Consider the following 14,559-nt stretch of genomic DNA (forward strand, 5'->3'; position numbering starts at 1 on the left):
TTTTAAAGAAAAACCACATCTTCTTTATCCAGTCTCCAACTGATGGGCAAATGGGCTGTTTCCAAGTTTTAGCTATCACAAACTGTGCCGCTATAAACATAGGTGCACCTATACCAAGGGGATATGATTCTTTTAATTTCGTATTACATTCTTGAATTAGTAAGTTACTTTTTTTCTCAAAGCTGTTTTAGTTCTAGATTAGGCTTTTTGCACCATGTGCTGGACATATTTATCTGGCACATATAAGAGATCTGTACCATATATTATTCTCACAAGTATTTTTTAACATTTTATCAATACCTCTAATTCCTTTAAAACATTAAAAATTGTGAAATCCATAGCTTTTTATAAGAAATTCAGGGAGGCATCTATTCATATCTAACAATATTTTCTAACATGCTCATAGAAGAATATGTTTTCGTTTCTCAATGATCATTTGAAATCACTGCATTTATTCAGGTTATGGTGATATAAGAAGAGGGGACACATTGCAAATATGAGGGTCATGTAAAGGTACTGTTCTCTATCACTGTTGTGCTTGCTTCTTAAGGCTTGCCTTGCCTTTCATGTAAAGCATGAATCTTATGCTATAATTTAACAGGATAGGGTGGTGGGAGGGATAGGGGTATTGGATTCTGAAGAAAGCCTTAAATTGCTCAGACTTGCTGCTCTGATCACCAAGTTACTATTCCCAGTGGAAAATGTGTGGTTTGTCTTTTCTTTTAGTGAATATGCATGAGGACAAATGTGCTGGTTGCTGTAGCACATGCCAGAGAAGTCATGTGGGTACTGCTTTGAACAGGTAGAAGTCTGTTAGGGAAGACAAGGATGTAAAGAAGTGCGGTAGTCCCTTCTTATCAGAGAGGTATGTGTTCCATGACCCCCCAAAAGTGCTGATGATACCAGACTCTGTATATTACATGAACACAAGCACCATGATACCTCCACAGTTGATAAGAGATACCTACTAAGTGACTAACAGGTGGATCACACATACAGCATAGATATGCAGAGGGACAGTTCATGTCCTGGACATGACCAGCAGGGAGCAGAATGGCATGACATTTCAACATCCTACTCAGAATGGCATGCAGTTTAAAGCTTATGAATTATTTCTGTGTATTTCCCATTTAATATAGTTAGACTATAGTTGAGTGAGTAACAAAAATCAACTCTGCAGCTATTGGTCTTGGTGAATTAGAGGACTGGAGACATTCAAACTCAGTTGTCCACCAGGAATAAGTGTGAGCCAGAGGCAAAGGCTTATGCCCTGAACAGGGGTTGGTGGAAAATCATCCAAACTCAATCCAAACTGACCACTTTCATAGGCTCATGCACCTCTGACCCCAAGCCCTCTTCCTGTCATCTTTCAATAAGCACCTATCTGTTCCAGTAAGGAAGGGTTCCAGACAAAGATCACAGATAAACAGAAAGGATTAAAATGGGCCATCTGCAAAGGTGCTGGGAGAAGCAATTAACTAGTAAGGAACACATGGAAGGACAAATACACCATAAGGCAGAAGGAAATACTGAACAAATTTGATAATGGAAGAAAAATTAAGAAAACATTTCTTCCTTGAAGAAAGAGTTCAAATCAACAATAGAGATATAATAAGATAAGATATAATCTGGGTTGACAGAGGTAGAATCCAATGATGCTTATATTTTTAAATGCTTTCAATAGGGGAAAATAATAAAAATTAATGAGCTAAGCATATGTCTTAAAACAATTAAATATCAAAATGTAGCATAGAATTATAAAATATTCCATAAATTCTTTCAAAGATGAATAGTAAATGTTCTTCGATAAGATGAGAAATTCCTGGGAGAACTAATGAATTTAATGTAAGGGAAAGTCTACATATTTTGAATTAAGAATTAACTATGGATATTATAGATTTAAATGACAACATGATATCATGAACATATTCATATCAATAAGTTTGAAAACTTGAAATAAATGGCCAAATTCCTAGAAAGGTATGATTAACCCAAACAGTCTCACAAAGAAATTTTTAACACATTCATGATGGGGCCATAATTTATGTCTTGCTGCTCTGAGCATAGGTTCCTTAAGGTGGTTCAAGTTACACTGTGGGGCAGATGTATATGTACCATTGGTGGTTCAAGCCAGTGGGAATGTGTTAAAACCCTCTATGTTCTCAGATCTGCTTTCTTATCAATAAAATATGTGGATCTTCCTTTCTGTAAATAAACACATTTCTATACTATCATCTTTTTTGTTTTGTTTTTGTTTTGGTACTGGGGATTGAACTCAGGTCCTTGCACTTGCAAGGCAGGCCACCAAACCGCTGAGCTAAATCCCCGGCCCTCTATACTATCATCTTAATGGCTAACCATATCATATCTTTTTATCTGATAAAATCATTGCTAAATTGTGCACCTCCAACTTAGCAATTACACAACCTAAAAATTGATCAAAATTTACTTTTGTAGCTAAATTTTTGTGAAGGTCTCTATCTTTCTTTAGACTAAATTCCCCAAAGAAAAGTTGCAAGATCAGAGATGCCTATTTAAAAGCGTCTGTTGCACACCAAATGACTCTAGTTTTTCTTAAAGAAATGACAGAAAGCATTCCCGGATGTCAGAATAATAGGAGTAAATTACAGTAAAGCAAGTGAAAATGTGTTCTGAGAATGGGAAATATTCTATGAAGTAGGAAGTGTACTACAGTATTAGTAAATCAAATTAGCAACACAATATTAGCACAATATATATTAATAATAATAGTAAAATATAGTAATAAATACAATACTAGTAAGAGTAAAATAATTTAATTTTCACATAAAACTATTAGCTGTGTATTATATTCACTTACATTACTTTGTTCAGGTTAGAAAAATTATGCAAAATAATTTTAATGATTTTCCAAAATGGAGTTACTGGAGGTCTTCAGGTTGCATAGCTCTGCTTACTCTCCTCTCTGTCTTACTTCATCTGCCTGCCAGCCACTCTATTTTATCACTGGGAATGACACTCTTTAAAGTACACATTACCACACATAGGCTATTGTAGTGCATTTGGGGTTTGGCCCTATCTTAGGTAGGACAATTCTTCACACTCTCAATATACCCTTGTGAAATACATAGACTTCTCACTACATGAAATTCTTGTTCAGAGTCTCACCCCCACCTACAGTGGCTTCTGCAGCCCTTCCTTAGCTGGATTCTCCCTGTGTACTTTACAAGATTCTTTCAAATGAGCCACTTCCAGGGAATTTTGTTTGTTTGTTTGTTTTTTGCTTTACACCTTTCTTCTCGGGGAAAGCTAATCAGTCTCTCTCTACTTGCTCAGTGGTACTTTGAACATTTGTGATAAACAGCCTGAACTTATTTAACTACGTATCCTCCTAGTACTAGTCCTGTGAGCTCTGGAAGAGAAGAATCATGTCTTTGTGGTGACTGATACCAAGAGTAGCCAGGCTACTCTTGAAAGCCCCCAGTGACGGAGCTGCCAGTGCTGCCTTGGGTTGTCAGTTCCACACCTCTGGGTCTTCACAGTGATTCCCACCAGCAAATATGCTTTTCAGATGAACAACTGATTACTATTCCATAGCAGAACAGCACCTTGATCAAACAAATACCGTAGTGTGCCTTAAGTAATGGTGCGCAGACCCCAATGGTGCTTTACTGGAGTCTTTCGATTAGAGGGCTGCTTAAGCCCAGTGAAAGCTTATTCAATACCTGCTGAATATGTTAAAAAGTTTAATATAATAAAACTAGAAAAGATGATGCTGCAGTGCTTCCTTAGAGGCTTGTGGCAATGCCATGGCTTTTTATCTTGCAACAAAAAACCTATTGAATCACTGTATGAATTATTAAATTCATACAAACATACATACTAATTTCATACAGAAATCTACTGAATTTACTAAAACTGTTTGGTCACAATAGGAATTTTCTTCTATCCCCTTCGTACATGAGGGTCATATACAGACAACCCGGCTCTCAACTTACAGTGGTTCAGCTGATGATTCTTTGACCTCAGATTTTACCTTCTGTTACCCATGCTGGACCTGTGCAATGATCCCCTCCTGAGATGTGGGACCCACATCCAGCCTGAACTCTCAAGCAGCCCTGTCCTCCCAATGGAAACAAATGGTACTCTGCAGGACACCATTTTGCTACGATAGGACGTTCACAGATTAGAGGTACATGTTTTTCAGTCCTAGAGATTGAACCTAGGGCCTTATGCATGATGAGCAGATGCTCCGACACAGAGGCACACCCCCAGCCATACATACTTTTTCTTTTTGGCAGTACTGGTGATTGAATCCAGAGTTGTTGCACTGAGCTACATACCCAATCTTTTTATTATTTTGAGACAGGGTTTTACTAAGTCATTAAGTTGCCCAGGCTAGACTCAGCTTATGTTCCTCTTTCCCAAACCTGGGATTAGAGATGTGCAGCACCACACCTGGGTCCGTAAATGCATTTTGACTTATACATTTTAAACTTACCCATGGATTTATGGAATACTACTCCATCATAAGTTAAGGAAATACACTTTCCTACTCTTTTTTAAATAAAAATTTTTTGAAACCATACTATGTCACTTCATAGTAATCTTCCTTACTCTTTTTTCACAATTGCATAGTATTCTGATTTACCATGCATATGTACCATGCTACTATGTGTGGGTATTTCAATATTTTGCAATTATAATTAGTACTACTATATAATTAATAAGCTCATAAATTGTAAGTACATTTTATACTGCAAATTAATATGCAAATAGCTACAAACTGATAAATGAAACCAAACAGGTTTTTACTCTGAGAATCAATAGGTAAAGTTGGAAAGGTAGGCTATTGGAGAAGAGGAAGGGGGCCAAGAGGGTAAAGGGAGGGAAGATATAGTCAGAGTATATTGCATGCATGTATGAAAAGGTCACAATGAAATCCTTTGTATATGATCAATATGTACTAAGAAAGATATATAATTCACTGGAAATCCAGATGTATACATCTGTTGTTGTTGTTTGAGACAAGGTCTCACTATGCAGTTGAGAGTGACCTGGAACTCACTATGTAGCTCAGGCTGGTCTAGAACTCACAGTAATCCTCCTACCTCAGCCTCCTGAGTGCTGGGATTATAGGCATACACCACTACAACAGGCTAAAATGTATAAGTTTTGAAAGACCAAAATGAATGTGTAAGGTAAAAATTTCCCATTTATGCCTTAGATTATTATTTGAGTATGCATTATTAAACAGCATTCAATGTTTTCATTTTGTTCTGTTTTGGTCTACAACCTACATTTATTACAAATCCTACAAATCTGTTTTTTGCTTGAAATAGGATTAAAAATGAAAAAGAAATAAAAATAGATGAACCAAGGAGTGTTTTAGCATGTGAATCCTTCTTTGGAAAAAAACAATCAATTTTACATTATATTACACTTATTCTCTAGCAAACCTGAGAAAATCTAAAGAGACAGAAATGTATTTTCTTAGTAAAAAGTCATGTCCAAAGTACAATCAATTCTGGACTAGCAAACTTAGTGTGACATCTTTGTTATCTTTGAAAAATACTCTTCCATCTTTTAAAATTAAGTTGTAATCTTTAAGAGAGATGCTGCACAGTTCTTTGATGACTTACTAGTTGATAGTTCAGAAACTGAGTTAGGTTGTGCTTAAGAAACTTGGAACTAATACATTAAAGTCACCAGAAAATCTCTTCTACTGACTGTCAGAATGAAGCCAAACCTTGGCCAAATAATTGTTTTATAGATTGTGATTAATTGTAGAAATGTCTGGTGAAGTTTATCCCCACTTTGAGTTTTATCAGCCTACAACTAGAAAGATTAAATGTATTTGTGGTTATTCAAAATTTACCTAAAAGATAGCAGTTCCTTAATAAATATAAGGCTCAGATTGAATACACTTCATGCTGGAGTCACCTTAATCTTTTTCATCATTGCCAGCTGGATTGCTAGCTCCTAAAGATTTGGTTTCCTTTCCTTGTTCTTTGCAATGAAAGTAATTAGGAATGAAATAGTGGTTTTTACCCTGTAATTCTCAAATGAACAGGGCTGGTATTAACCTGCCAATTAAGTGGTTTTAATGATTCACAGCATACTATCTGAATCCTGGTGGCAGAGGACAATGTTTAGAGGGCTATAATTTAGAGATTAATGCTTTTCTTAGACACAGGTTATAAACATGGTTTAGTTTTCTCTTGCGGTAACACAGTTTTTTCTTAATTGTTAGCCAAAAAATACAAAGACAGTGTGCTTTTTACACGCATGCATATATAGCCAATGAGTAATCTGGCGTTAATATTAAACATTTGAAGTTGAGATGTGATACTGAGCCATACAATCAAAACTCTAGAGCAGTTGCTTGTTTTGAATGGGAAATGGCAGAGAAGATTATCACAGATTTCATAGGATTTTAGAAATTAACTCACAGTGGAGAGCGAGATGACACATCAACCCCTCACCCTTTCTACCCCTCCTCCTCCTCCCAGCCATTATTATCAAAGCACTAAATTATAGAAACACCTTTGAGGCCTTAGGATTTTTCCCTTGAGGGTTCTATGGTTTCTCAGCAAAACAAAGAAAACAAAGGAGTACAGTTTCTCTTTCTCTCCTGTATTCTTTCCTTCTTTCCATTCAACTTAAAGGTATGTGTATTTTCTCTTTATCACCCTAGGACTTCAGCTTCTGTGGGCAACTGTCATTAAGAAGTATGCAAAAACAGAAATGTGGTACTTCATGCGAAGGCCTCTCCTCCACGCCTGAAGCTTTTTAAACTTAGTGCCCTCTGAGGCCGGTAGAGAAGGAGCAAGCAGAAACAAGCCACAGAAGGCTCTCTCCGAATACATGCTGCTGTTATGTTGTCCTTGAGAGGGAAAGACAGTTGGAGTTCCGTTATTGCAGGGTCAACTGAAATAAAAATGAAAACTAAGAAATGAGCATAAAAGTACTGTAGGAAAGTAGAAGAAAGAAACTTCACCTTGAAGTACTGGAGATGAGTGTTTTTAAATAATATTTATCAGATAGTGCTGACTATAGTCCAGCCTTCCGGTTTTGTGAAAGTTTCCTTCTCTACTCTCTATCAGTGGGGCAGGGTAAACTGACAGGTTCCTGTTTCTCACAATCCTGCAAATTGCAAAGCAAAATTTGAATGTGTAATTTAAGAGTTCCAAACTGTAAAAGATGTGTAGTTAAAGGGGCTCTTGTAGTTGCTGATCTGTAACTGACCCATTAGGCACTTTAGGGGGATTGATTTTAAAGTGATACCAGACTGCTGTAGTTATGGAATTAGTAATAGCAATTATATGGTTGTATTGTGTTCTCCAGATAATTAAATTCTCTCCTCCATGCAAATTATTTCAAATATGTCATAGTTTTTCCACATTATTTTATATTGAACCATACACTGTGAGTGTGTGTGTGTGTGTGTGTGGTGTGTGTGTGTGTGTGTGTGTGTGTGTGTGTTGTATAGAAATGTCAGCTTTAAAAGTATCTCTGGAATATCTGTGTTTACTATGAAGTTGTTTCTAAAGCACTTACATTATTTATTAAATGGTATTCTGAAAAGCAGAGGTCAAAATTAGGTTCTGATGGGCAAACGGCAATGGAGTATTTTTAGAAGTTATTGAAGTTTTGTGACTTTGAAACAGCTGACTCAACTGGCAAGGAACAGCAAGGGGATAATTTAATTGACCACCTGCACAATGTCATCTCTCTTTACCAAATATGTCCCTGGTAGGATTTGACAAATCTATCAATTATCTCAGTGACATTTTTTTTTTTTTTTAGCAAGACCCTGGTAGGATTTGACAAATCTATCAATTATCTCAGTGACATTTTTTTTTTTTTTTAGCAAGAGAAGGAATTGAGGCCAGAGACAGGATAAGATTAAAATAGCTTAACTCTTTTGTCTTTCACAAATATATGTGTACTTTTTCACTTCTAAACAATTATCCGGGAATCTTAAGAGATAGTGTCTCTGAACAAATGACTCTATCTGATACTAATAAAAATAGAGGACAGCTTTTGGCCCAGAGTTTAAACTGAACACATGCCTTGCTTTGATAATTTGCTGATGTCTTTAGGGATAAACATAGAACAATATTCATTCTATCCTATGCGTGATACAGCAGTACACATTCCAGGGTACCCTAACTATGAGTATAAGTGATAAAGTGGGAGTTTGTTTTGTTTTGTTGCCTGGAGTTCCCTCTGTGCCTCAGAGTGAGTGTGACAATCGAGACCTGACGTGGTGCTCTTTCTTCAGGTGACATAGTTCTTGAGGACTCCAGAGAGTGTGCAGCTTGCCAGGTGTGTGACTCCAGAGTTTAAAGGTAAACATCACTTTCCATAATGACCAATTTAGTCAGCATGGCTCCTATGTATAAACTAACTACTTCATTGGTTGTTCAACCTAAGAAACAATACTCTATTCCAGTGCTGCAGAAATATCTGTCTGTATAGGAGTCTTCCAATATGATATTTGTATAAAGGAATTTTAAAGAGTAATTTTGCCTATATGTGAGTATATGGACTGAATTTCATCCTCTCTTAAAATAATCAATAGGCTGAAGCTTTAATTTCACTGTGACTATATTTGGAGATAAGGCCTTTACTAAGTAAGGTTACATGAAATCATAAGGAAAGGGCCCTAATTTGAAAGAATGGTACCCTTATAAGAAGAGCAAGACACAAAGATCTACCCTTCTCCCTGTCATATGAATACACCAAGAAAAGGCCATGAAAGGAGTTGGTAAAAAACTCTGCAAGCCAGAAAGAGAGCCCTTGCCAAAATCAAATCAGTTGGTACCATGATCTTGAAGCTCTGAGCCTCCAGAACTGTGAGAAATAAATGTGTGCTATTTAAGCCACCCACTTCATGGTATTTTATTATGGCAACCCAAGGAGACTAATACAGTTACTTTCCTCATTATGCTGACTTCAAAATCCAGTTCTGAAGTCAACTGTGGCCTAAGATGAGAGCCTTTTCCTGGCATAGGTATCTATCTGTGTGCTACTGTAGAAAAACTGAAGCAAACTTGAAGTGACTTAAGGGAGGCATTCCTCCCATCCCTCCTCAGCACATCTTCTGCATCCCTTGAAAAGGCTCTGTGTGGCTGGTATCAATTGCATCCCCTTCTTCAGCAATATCCTATGTAAAGACTATGATCACCATTAAAATAAACCTTGAAACATTGTCTTAGTTGCTTTTCTTGTTGCTGAGACAAAATACTCAACACCGAAAATTAAAGGAGGAAAGGATTAGTTTAGCTCAGTTTGTAGAGGTTTCAGTCCATAGTTGGCTGCTCCAAGGAGCCAAGCCAGGGCAGCATGGCAGAGGGCCATCACAAAGGAGAAACAGTTCTTGGCAGGCAGAAGGCAGCAAAGCAGCAAGCAATAAGCAGTGAGCCTCTTTCTGTCCCTTATATTCCATGCAGAGTGGGGTACCCCTAATCCTACTCAGAACTATGCCAAACCAATCAGTGGAATAATTTAGTGACTGGTCCCAGCATCACATGCTCTTATCTAGCCACCTCTAAAAAGACCCCCACCCTGTGACTGCATGAAGTTTTGGGGATATATCTAGACACAGGCCATAACAGTATAACATCCTGAAAGGGGCATAGTATTGGGGGTCAGACAGATGAGGATTCAAAACTCATACAACTAGTAATAACTATGTGACCTAAATGATCTTTATCAGTCTGTTTCTTCATCTTTAAAGTAGAAAAATAATGTGTAGTTCACACTGTTGAAAAGTCAATAAATGAATATATGTGTAATGTTTAGCAAATAACAGATGCTATAAGTGAATTATTTATAAGCTATTTATTGAGCACTGACTACTAAATAGTCTGGGCTTCCTGGGAGTAAAAAGAGGTATAAGAAGGGTAGGGTAGGGTAGGACATAGGAGGGTAAGAGGGGTGATATGTCACAATGAAACTCATTATTCTGTATAATTAATATGCATTAATAAAAAAGCAAAGGTGGAATTCTGTTCCAAGTAAGCAGAAAACCTAATAGAAATAGGAACTTCCGTGTAAAAATTATAATTTCATTGAAAATTGAAAAACAGAAAGATGATGAATGTTAGACTTAACTGACACACTTCTAGAGTGGTAGTGAATAAAGGAGCTTGTGTTAAAAGGTAAATCAGTGAACTGTTTCCTCCAGGAAGGCAGCCTTGTTATGAAGAAAAAAGTCAGCTAAACTACCCAGTGTGCTTTATGAATCAGGTGATTTCTGTTCTGGCCAAACTTGTTCATTTTCCCCAGGCTGATATCAAACATATCCCTTCCATCTTCATATCACTTTTAGGATAACTTTGTTCTTAAAGTCTGGATTAGGAGTCTAGGATTCTCTTTCCTTTGTTTTGGACCATATTTGGATCTTTCACAAGTAATATGCCATAGTGTTAATAGAAAATAGTTTGTTAAACAATTTCATATTGTTTGCATCCCTGTAAAACACAGTAACTCAGGACATACTATTGTTGCAGCCATTTGCTTAAAGCCCAGCATCTTCTCTAGGCTGGATGACCCTGAGCCAGTAGCTGCCTTTCTCATCACCATGAATGGTGGAGATGGTGGTAGTAGGTTCTCCAGGCCTGTTTCCAGGAGCTCTTAATCTTTTCTTTTGTGTGTCATGGACCCTTTTGGCAGATAGTGATAGGCACGGACTGTTTTTCAGAAGGTGGTTTTAATCTTATAAAGTAAAATCCACAACATTTCAAAGGAAACTAGATGAAAATACACTTAGCAAAATGTTTTGATACTTACATATGTGCTTAATCATTAACACATAAGGTAATAAGTTCTAGTGGAAGGCCTAAGAACTACCATCAATTTGAAGAAGTGGTAGATATCAATGAAATGTTGACATGTGCAGTAATTCTAATGGGTTACTAAAATTTGCATTTTCATAGTCAACAAAGTCAAATACTGCTAACACTGTTGAGGTCTGTTGATTACATTTTAATAGAAGGAAATGTCAGAATTTCAGTTAGAAGCTAGTGAAAATAAACATGTATTTTTTATTCATCCAAGTTCAAGGACCCCCTGTATTGTCGAGTTAAGAACCAGTGCTTTAGGAATACCAAACAAGGGGAGAGGAAGTTCAGAACCTTTTTATACTTTTCCTGGAACAGATACTTCAGAGTTACAATAAAATCTTGTTATAATTTCAGTACCTCATGAAACGCTGTTATAATTTCTTTTTTACTTTATTTGGAACAAAGGGAGCAAGTTTTCCTCCTAATCTTTTTGTGTAGACTTACATTTCATGAAGGATGCAAAGTTTCCCCAGGGAGAAGATTTGTAAAAGATGCTTATTTCTCCCAGTGATGTAAATCCCTTACCATTTCAGGAAAAGTTCTCTATTGCAGAGATGGTCATATCTGTCTATAAGGAGGAACTTTTATTATATAAAGAAGCCAGACAGTGTGGGGCCAAAGTTGAAAGATTCATTTAGGTACAAAGTGAGTTGCCTTAATAGGAAGTGATCAGGCACTTTCAGCTCAAATGTAGCTATGCCAGGAGACAATCTTAGGCCAATAGGTGTGGCAGACAGCTGGGATGGACTTTGAGTGATATGCTGGGGATGTAGGACATTATTGGAAGAGAGGACTCATTGATTTTTTAATAGAAGCAAAATAAATTTGTAAGTTAAGAACATTTACATGGCCAGAATATATTTCACAAAATGAAACTGTGGAGAGTAGTTTTAGAGAATGTGGAAGAAGGTGTGGACAGTAGTTTTAGAGTCATCTAGCCAGGCTGGATGGAGAAAATTATACGTCTTTTTTCTATCCTAGTGTTTCCTATACAGTGGACCCTTGAGTTATGACCAGCCTGTCATAGGAACAACTTGGGTTATGACTGGTGTTTTAGTTGTAACTTACAACCAAAGTCTTGAGTTATGACCAAAATGCCAGCTGCTTATGCTTCCAGATGGTCTCAGATACAGATTTAATCCTTAAAGAGCTCTGGAAGGAACATTACAACATCCTTTCCTGTGTGGGGCTAATTGAGAAATCCTGGGCCAGTGTCTGTATAAGGACACTGAGATCTGCCTGTGTATAGGAGAGAGACTTCAAAGACTGTGTATAGGAGTCTGAGCCTTCAATTGACCACCTTGAGTTATGACCAGCCCTTGTGAATGAGTTGAGTTCATAATTTTCTAAAGCTCCCTTGTAAATTATAACTCCAGTAGGTCTGGGATTCATCACATAATCTGACTTTTATAACAGTTCTGTAGTTTTATCTTCATACAAGTTGAAAAACACTCGTTAGGAAAAATTGTTCAATCCCATTTGAACTAACGTGTGACAGTGTGACAGTAAAAATTGTTCTGGACAAAGTGCAATTTTTAAAGAAATGTGGAAGACTATTCAGAGATATTCCCACAAAGGACAGAGACCAGAACTTAGCCTGAATTTAATTCCAGTAAAACAAAGGTTGAGCAAGTTCTTAAGGGCTGGGATAAACTACTGGAAAAGTGTGAGGTAAATGTGTTAACTGCTACATTACAGAAACCAGCTGGTAAACCATTGGAAAAGTACTGGAGTACATGAGGGAGAGACTGGTCAATGAATGTGTCAAGCACATTGATTTACTTTTGCAAATGTCTTTCTTTGTGATAAGGCCACCTGTGTTTGCTAAATGGTACTTAATCAAAATTAGCCTCTTATCCTCTGATAGAGTGCTGTCTCCCTTGATTACCTTTCAAAAGGATGGCACCAGGTCCTTAAGAATAGCTCCGGACTGCAAAATGACAGGAGCATAAAAGAGGATTTATATCTAAAGGGGGCAAAAAAAGTTTATAATTGAAACTTTTCTACAGCAAATGCTCCAAGGAAAGAATGTCAAGGTCTTATTGTCAGGAAGAAGTTTGCCTGAAGTTTAGTCAAGCTAAGATCATCTTGGTCAGAGGTAACATATACCACTATTACCACTGCTACTACTGTGACTATAGCTACTATTATTATTATTATGATAGACTACTCCATAGAAAATAGATAAAATACATGTTAGCACTATGAGAAAATAAAAATGAATAAGATTTCCTGATGTAAGATTGGGAATTGGAAAGTAGGATGCAGAAATTAGGCACAGAGATGTTGATAAAGCACTGCAGACCAATTCTGCATTGCCCACTTATGATCAGTAACTGTGGACTTCACTACAGTCACACACACACACACACACACACACACACACACACAGCCAGTACTCCTCTGTACACTGAAGTACAATGAAGTAAATTATAGGCATTTCAGCAGCTCAGTGTTAGGGAAAACCGATATCTTTCTTTTAGCCCAAGTTGTATTAGAAATTTGTCAGAAAACTTGAGTCGGGGTGAGGACCAAGGCTTTTTGAGGAGCTGGGGAATGATAACTGAGAAGGTGGCAGCTGGAGTCAAGGGAGTAGATGAGGTTTTTCAGTAAGTTACGGGGTATATGACGTAAACATGTCTTACTTTTTTTTCTCAAGAGAGTAAGTGTTAAAAGGATGGAAAGGGAAAGGAGAAGTATAAAAATTCACAGTCTTATTAAGCAGGAGAGAATAGTTCCATTGTTGCCTATTCCAGTGATGTCTGTGGTGCTAGGTATCATACAAGGTACAATTAATTTGCTCATGGAGCAGTTGCTAGGGAAAAAAGCCAGCAGAGAGTTCTAGGAGTCACACACAGAAAGAGTGAGTGGGAATAAAGGAGCTGGGAGTGTAAATGGCTCTTTTAGGAAGGCTGGGCCTAAAAGAAATTGAAGGGAGAGCAGAAAAGAATTATAAGGAAGGTTACTGGAGAGGTGTGATATTAATACGTTTTCTTTCCCATTACTTTTTTAGTGATCAAAAATGAGTGAACGGGCAGATAAAAACAATTCCATTCAAGAGGGACACACACATCAAAGTACTTCTGAGAAAAACTGTCAAATTGGACAGAAGCAACTGGTATGGCATTTGGATTTCATGACTTCTTAGTATTCACTGAGTTCCCAGCTTGGGGACCTGTGAGCTGTTCACGGATTTGGTGAAAGGGCACGCTCAGTCAGGACTCCACAGGAAGAATCTTTGCTCTCAGGCTGAGTTCTTTTTGAGACAGTGTAAAATAAATAAAATTATTTGTCTCTCACTGATAAAGCATTTTGTTTGTTTCACAGCAACAAATAGAGCGGCAGCTGAAATGCCTGGCATTTCAAAACCCTGGACCACAGGTAGCAGACTTTAACCCTGAAACAAGACAGCAGAAAAAGAAAGCACGGATGTCAAAAATGAATGAATATTTTTCTGTAAAGTACAAGTAAGGACATGACTTAATATATTGGATTTGTGGAGTTTAAAAATGTACAATTCTCCCTGATAAAGCAAAATAATTATTTCTTTTGTGATTTAAAAATATCTTTTCTAAATTTACAGTACCACCTCTTATGACTGGAAGTTAGCTTGCAGAAATAGACTAAGGACTAGGGGAAAAGCTCAGTGGTAAAGCACTTGGCTAGCAGGAGGGGGACCCTGAGTTCCATCCTTAGCATTACCAAAAAAAAAAAAAAAAAAAAAGAA

The 14,559-nt window shown here is 37.2% G+C and overlaps 1 protein-coding gene across 3 annotated transcripts in view; it reads left to right on the forward strand.

The window, feature by feature from the left end:
* The first annotated feature begins 454 nt into the window (after positions 1 to 454).
* The window catches only part of Arl14epl (ADP ribosylation factor like GTPase 14 effector protein like), a 17,316-nt gene continuing 3,211 nt past the window's right edge, over positions 455 to 14,559 (forward strand). Inside the window, exons 1-7 of one of the 3 annotated variants that reach the window (XM_010614147.2) lie at positions 455 to 513; positions 727 to 865; positions 6,677 to 6,985; positions 8,267 to 8,333; positions 12,842 to 12,930; positions 13,846 to 13,950; positions 14,160 to 14,299. In XM_010614147.2, the coding sequence (XP_010612449.1) occupies positions 13,855 to 13,950; positions 14,160 to 14,299 (236 nt within the window). In that variant the 5' untranslated portion in view covers positions 455 to 513; positions 727 to 865; positions 6,677 to 6,985; ... (1 more) ...; positions 12,842 to 12,930; positions 13,846 to 13,854. The other 2 variants (XM_010614144.2, XM_010614145.2) reach the window with 2 other exon arrangements.

Source organism: Fukomys damarensis, unplaced genomic scaffold (assembly GCF_012274545.1).
Source record: "Fukomys damarensis isolate Sample0158 unplaced genomic scaffold, DMR_v1.0_HiC HiC_scaffold_9, whole genome shotgun sequence".
NCBI lineage: Eukaryota > Metazoa > Chordata > Mammalia > Rodentia > Bathyergidae > Fukomys > Fukomys damarensis.